Source organism: Nanorana parkeri, unplaced genomic scaffold (assembly GCF_000935625.1).
Source record: "Nanorana parkeri isolate BGI_ZX_2015 unplaced genomic scaffold, ASM93562v1 scaffold13, whole genome shotgun sequence".
NCBI classification, from domain to species: domain Eukaryota; kingdom Metazoa; phylum Chordata; class Amphibia; order Anura; family Dicroglossidae; genus Nanorana; species Nanorana parkeri.
The window spans coordinates 2,228,096-2,234,531 of record NW_017306281.1 but is presented as its reverse complement, the minus strand read 5'-3'; the positions used below and the strand labels follow the sequence as shown (position 1 = coordinate 2,234,531).

Genomic DNA, 6,436 nt, shown 5'->3' with positions numbered 1-6,436 from the left:
TATATCATAATATATATTCTAAAAATGTAAAATGACAAGGCCTTGTTTACATATTACCACAAGAAGCCATCTGTTATTTACTCCTTTTTTCCCCAAAGCACTTTACAGAGAACACTGAATCATTCACGTCAGCCCCTTTCATACACAGGCACTTTATACTTGGTGCAAATCAATCCTAACCTAACCAGAGAGCCACCACTTTGCCTATAAGGAATGTGGGTAGAACCAGAACACCTGGGGGAAACCCACTCAGACCTAAGCATACAAACTCCATGGAGTATTATACTTGGTGCAAATCAATCCTAACCTAACCAGAGAGCCACCACGTTGCCTACATGGATCGTGGGTAGAACCAGAACACCTGGGGGAAAGCCACTTGGACCTAGAGAGAGCATACATAGCCACCATATTGCTTTCATTGTAAAGAAATTCACAACAATATAATGTCCAGCACAAAAGCTAATAATACAAATAAAAAGTATTGTAAAGTACAAATCTATAGCAGTCCTTCACTCCTGTACTATCCAGTTACAGCATCACAAATACCAAAGCTAAGTGTCATATGTGGAGGCTGCACAGGGAGCGGGAGATTGATTGGCTCTAGAAAAGGTCAGTGATTTAACTATGATGTAACTAGTAACCATGAGAACTTTAGCTGCCTCTTGTTGCTTTTTAGGGGCTTGTAGTACAAAAATGTAAGAAACTTTATTCATCTACTTGTAGTAAAATGCAGTGCACAGCCGCTACAATATAGACTAGTTGTACATCTTTACAGGTGCCTACTATTGTAGCGATGAAGCTCTGCTATAATGTTGAACACATTGAGGTGTTAGGTTCTTGTATCTCCAGTAGACTCATGCACAGATCTATTTTGTTTCTACGGTATGTTGAGGTAAGCCTTTGAGTACTGTAGTCCCAGATCTGTAGCAGTATCATTTTTCTGTGACTTCTTCCTGCTGACGTGTTGACCTCATGTGATCTTTTTCCTCTGATCCCAGGCCAGAGACTTGCCGTTGAACGAGCTGGGAATACAGTCCGCCTTCCTCCATCAGCTCTTTGTGACTCCCTTGCTGAACCACGGTGCCTTTGTCTAAAACAATGATATTGTGTGCTTTCTCCACAGTGCTCAGTCTGTGTGCTATAATTAGCACTGTGCGACCCTGCAGATCATTATTCATTGCTTGCTGGATCTGTGAAGAGTGAATCATCAACAGGTTTTTAGTTTTTTACATTTGTCATTCACATGTATGAAACTCCACCACTTCTCATGTTTATTCAGTATTAGCAATGCTGGGAATAGAACTCACAGAAAGTCACAGTTAAAAACTATGAACATGAAGCAATGAAAAACATCTATCTATCTATCTATCTATCTATCTATCTATCTATCTATGCTTCTATCACTCTATTATCTATCTATCTATCTATCTATCTATCTATCTATCTATCCATTATCTATCTATCAGTCTATTATATATCTAGCTGTCTATTAAGCTATCTACTGTATCTATCAGTCTATTATCTATCTATCAGTCTATTATCTATCTAGCTGTCTATTAAGCTATCTAATTATCCATCTATCTATCTATCTATCTATCTATCTATCTATCTATCCATCCATTATCTATCTAGCTGTCTATTATCTATCTAGCTGTCTATTAAGCTATCTAACTATCCATGGACCACGTTCATAGTTGTCAGAACGGATTAACCTGATTTACATTGAACCCTATGGGAAAATGTGATTCGGTTCACAACCAATTCGTTCGCGACCAGAATCGTGGAACCAATTAAGTTCGTGAAACGAGGTACCACTGTATTGCATCTATCATCTCCATTTTTGGACAAAGTATTACATGTGAAAAGAGACCAAATGTGGATTATACAAACTTGCAACTTACAGCATGCTCACTCTCTGTATCCAGAGCACTAGTGGCTTCATCCAGTATCAGAACTCTAGGATTCCGGATCAAGGATCTGGCAATAGCCACTCTCTGCTTCTGCCCCCCAGAAAGCTGTGCACCCTTTTCTCCAGTTTCTGATGGTAGGAAGGGAAACATAGCAAAATTAGAATGTAGGGTTTTCAAAATGTTTACTATCTATTGTATAGAAAGTGCTGTTCAACCTGATGGCAGCAATGTCTCCAACTACATTCTGTAATATGAAATACACTATATTGCCAAAAGTATTGGGATGCCTGCCTTTACATGCTGAGGTCAGGTACTGATGTTGGACGAGAAGGCTGGCTTGCAGTCTCCGCTCTAATTCATGCCAAAGGTGTTCTATCGGGTTGAGGTCAGGACTCTGTGCAGACCAGTCAAGTTCCTCCACCCCAAACTCCCTCATCCATGTCTTTATGGACCTTGCTTTTGTGGACTGGTGCTCAGTCATGTTGTAACAGGAAGGGGCCATCCCCAAACTGTTCCCACAAAGTTGGGAGCATGAAATTGTCCAAAATGTCTTGGTATGCGGATGCCTTAAAAGTTCCCTTGACTGGAACTAAGGGGCCAAGCCCAACCCCTGAAAAACAACCCCACACCATAATCCCCCCCCCACCAAACTTTACACTTGGCACAATGCAGTCAGGCAAGTACCATTCACCTGGCAACCGCCAAACCCAGACACGTCCATCGAATTGCCAGACAGAGAAGCGTGATTTGTCACTCCAGAGATCACGTCTCCACTTCTCTAGAGTCCAGTGGCGGCGTGCTTTACACCACTGCATCCGACGCTTTGCATTGCACTTGGTGATGTAAGGCTTGGATGCAGCTGCTCGGCCATGGAAACCCATTCCATGAAGTTCTCTACGCACTGTTGTTGTGCCAATCTGAAGGCCACACGAAGTTTGGAGGTCTGTAGCTATTGACTCTGCAGACAGTTGGCGACTTCTGCGCTCTGTACGCATCAGCATGCGCTGACCCAGCTCTGTCATTTTACGTGGCCTACCACTTCGTGGCTGGGTTGCTGTTGTTCCCAGTTGCTTCCACTTTTTTATAATACCACTAACAGGTGACTGGGGAATATTTAGTAGTAAGGAAATTTCACGGAACACCTGAATCCAATGATTTGGAGGGGTGTCCCAATACTTTTGGCAATATAGTGTTATTTTACACTGTGTGCTACAAGCAAACTAAGTGTAGATAATTCACACTGTTCCAAGAAACCACAAAAATTGTAGTGTTGGGGTTTTAACGAGGCATCAGACTTTTTAACAAATTCATACAAATGTATTACATGGCATAAAAATTCCATAATTTAACATTAAAAACATACATGATTGTTGGATTCCTTCATTCTTGCCTCATTATCACATTAAACATAATGTACATATATTGATAACCCAATTGTATAATACAGCTTAGCTTTACTTATTTTATCCATGTGTAGTGATATAATGATCCATAATTGTCCAAAGAAACAAGGATACAAATCCAGCTTCCCTCAAAATTCATGCAGCTGAGCCACAGGTGCACATAACCAGCCCGGAATCCTGATATCCAGTACTCATCCACTGTCCCCTCCTAGTGTTCTTCCAAGTCTCGTCCTGCTACACACCCTCGTTTGCCTCCTATAGCTCCTCGAACAGTGTGAATTAATAGGGGTGAGGTCTCAAACCACCTGGTGCTTGTGGCTCTGGGTAGTGTTATTTGTATATAAAAGTGTATATAAACCAAGCTTGTAACTTCATAAACTATTGTCCCTTTGTTATTGTCAATTCTCCTTAATCCTTTATTTGTATCTCTTTATGTGACAGAATCCACAATACCTGTGGCATATCCATCCTGAAGTTCCGTGATAAAGCCATGGGCATTGGCTCTTTTGGCTGAACCAATAACAAGCTCCAGGGGCACAGTACTCAATCCATATGAAATATTACTCTCAATGGAACGGGCAAATAGCACAGGCTCTTGGCTCACCATTGATACCTACCCAAAAAAAAACAAAAAACAGGACAGTGAAAGCAGGCGGTCATAACATAGAGGCGTATATGTACAGCAATAATCTGCTATAACTCATTGCAACCATTCACTGTCACTTTGCCCATTCAGGTCTCTATTGATAAGTCACCCTTCTAGGTAAATATACTCACCCATCTGTGTTACATAGTTGGTAAGGTTGAATAAAGACACAGGTCCCTCACCATTTCCCCACTGCAGGATTCCACGTTGTGCAAGCTCCGGTGTTGGATGCTTTTAAAGCCTATTTAGTTTGAACGGGGAAATGAAGTCACAAATCAAAAAGCCTGTAGGCTTAAGCTGCCCATGCACTGTGCAAAATTCGGCTGGTTTTTGATGAACCAGACAAAAATTTGCACAGCGGGTGCCCCTGTCGACACCCTTCTGTCCAGCATCCTTCAATCAGAAATTTGAGCCGAATGAGCTAGATGGAAAATTCTTTGGGCAAACAGCGATGGCACTGTTTGAGTATTCTGACAGCGACACACCGCCGCTGTCAGAATACACAGTGGACACAGCCAGAGATTCCTCCATCCATCCTGTTTAGCGTGGATGGAGAAATCTGTTATATTTTTTTTTTTTCAAAGAAAAAATATAACAGTTTATGACCAACTTTAGATTGTGAGTATAGGGATTCAGTAATGCCCTGTGACTCATTTCTATATTTGGAACTACACAAATAAGCATCATTTGAGTAAGTGCACATGTACATGCTAACTGCTTAAGCTATTATTTACCATGGCACTGTGGGTTGTGAATCTTGCTGCTGTATAGCAAAACCCACCAACCACAAGATGTGCAGACAGTGCAATGAAAACTCTTTTTCACATAAAACACTGGCAGTCGGAAAGTTTTAGCACTCTAGAGACCACCAGAATACTACAATCTTAAATACAGGAGTTTGCTGGAGAAAAAAACAAATGTCTTTGTAGATAACAGTATGCAATCATTTCAACCTTCATTTTTCTCTTGGCCAAGACAAAAGCACATCCACTTTTTGTCTTTCTTCAGTCATAGGAAACAGGGTTTTGGGCCTCTTTATAAAACCGGGGGGAAAGGCGATGGGGAACAATTGTGCAACCAATCAAATCCCTACTTTTATTTCTCAAAGAATACAAGAAAGAAGATACCTGGCTGGTCACTGTAGATAGGTGGGGGTTGCTCATGCAGCACACCAATGCATGTCGGCATTTTTTCGCACACCTGCGTTGCGGTGTGAAGGGGGCACATAGAAAACATTTCTTTAGTTATATTAATTATATTAGAAGAGAAGATAGGAGAAATGTATAAGAGTTGCCATTGCTGAGCTATGTTTTAAATGTTATACATATTAGCATGACTGGCTGACATAAGCTGATATCATTTGCCCAGTTCCTATATGTGCTTGCTAAAACCAACTATCAGCTCGATAAGTGGGGGTCAGAGATTATAAACACAGTGGAGGCTGGGTGGTGAATTGGTGGATTTCTTGACAGCAGAGGTATTAGGTGAATATAATACCTTTTTTTAGATTAGATATTTAGATAAATATTTACATATTTTCTTATTGTAAGTGCATGTAACCTTTAAAAAGATCACACACTCTTTTTGCTAAATAGGTAATAGTAACTACTTACATGTTTTAAAGCCATCATTCTTATTCAAAGTTATGTACTGTACGTATGTTTGAAGCACATGGATCATGCATCTATGATTGGGGACATTAAATATTGATTGATTCATTGATTAATTATTGATGCTTTTTGTCACATACCTTTGCATGCAGGTATTTATGGTCATACATTGTGGTGGGATAACCATCCAGGAGTACTTCTCCTTCCTGCACAGGATAAAAGTTCTCTAGGATATTCACACAGGAGCTCTTCCCACTTCCTGATGGTCCCACTAGTGCGGTGACTTTCCCAGGATACAGTGTAAAAGACATATTCTAAAGAACAGGAAAACATCACATATGGCAATCACTTTTTTCTCCGTTTTTCTCTTTTAATGGATAGGCACCTATCGTTTCTGTTACACTTGTGCTCATCATTTCACACAGGTTATGTATTGCATAGGGGTCTATTTATCAAAGTTTTCACCCATGAATTACAGCATTTCCACTCAAGATTCAATTTGGAAAATGTGTAAATATTGAATAAGAGTTGTATAAATCTTGGGTGAAAACAGTGATAAATAGACTGATTCCACTCGTAGATGAGGTAAATGGCAACAAGAGGTTAAATCATTTAGAAGCATTGAGTATAATCACCTGGGCAGTGCCATGTGCACTCACCCTAAATTGACTGAACATAGGCCTTTTCATGTTCCATAAATCCTGGGATAATAACTCTATTTCCAGTCAAATCTCCTGACAGTGAGAGCTTATCTGGGTAATGTTACATGATTATGTTTTCATACCAGCAGGGACTTTCTAAACTGTAATTTTTAGAATGTTCAGCACCTCTTTTGCTGTTTGTTTATATATATATATATATATAATG

General features: G+C 40.1%; 1 protein-coding gene across 1 annotated transcript in view; it reads right to left on the bottom strand.

The window, feature by feature from the left end:
• Positions 1-719: 719 nt before the first annotated feature.
• The window catches only part of ABCB9 (ATP binding cassette subfamily B member 9), a 40,612-nt gene continuing 34,895 nt past the window's right edge, over positions 720-6,436 (bottom strand). The window contains exons 9-12 of the mRNA XM_018557576.1: positions 5,710-5,883; positions 3,767-3,926; positions 1,902-2,038; positions 720-1,190 (exon numbers count right to left, since the gene is read on the bottom strand). Of these exons, the coding sequence (XP_018413078.1) occupies positions 933-1,190; positions 1,902-2,038; positions 3,767-3,926; positions 5,710-5,883 (729 nt within the window). The 3' untranslated portion in view covers positions 720-932. The remainder of the gene's footprint in view (positions 1,191-1,901; positions 2,039-3,766; positions 3,927-5,709; positions 5,884-6,436) is intronic.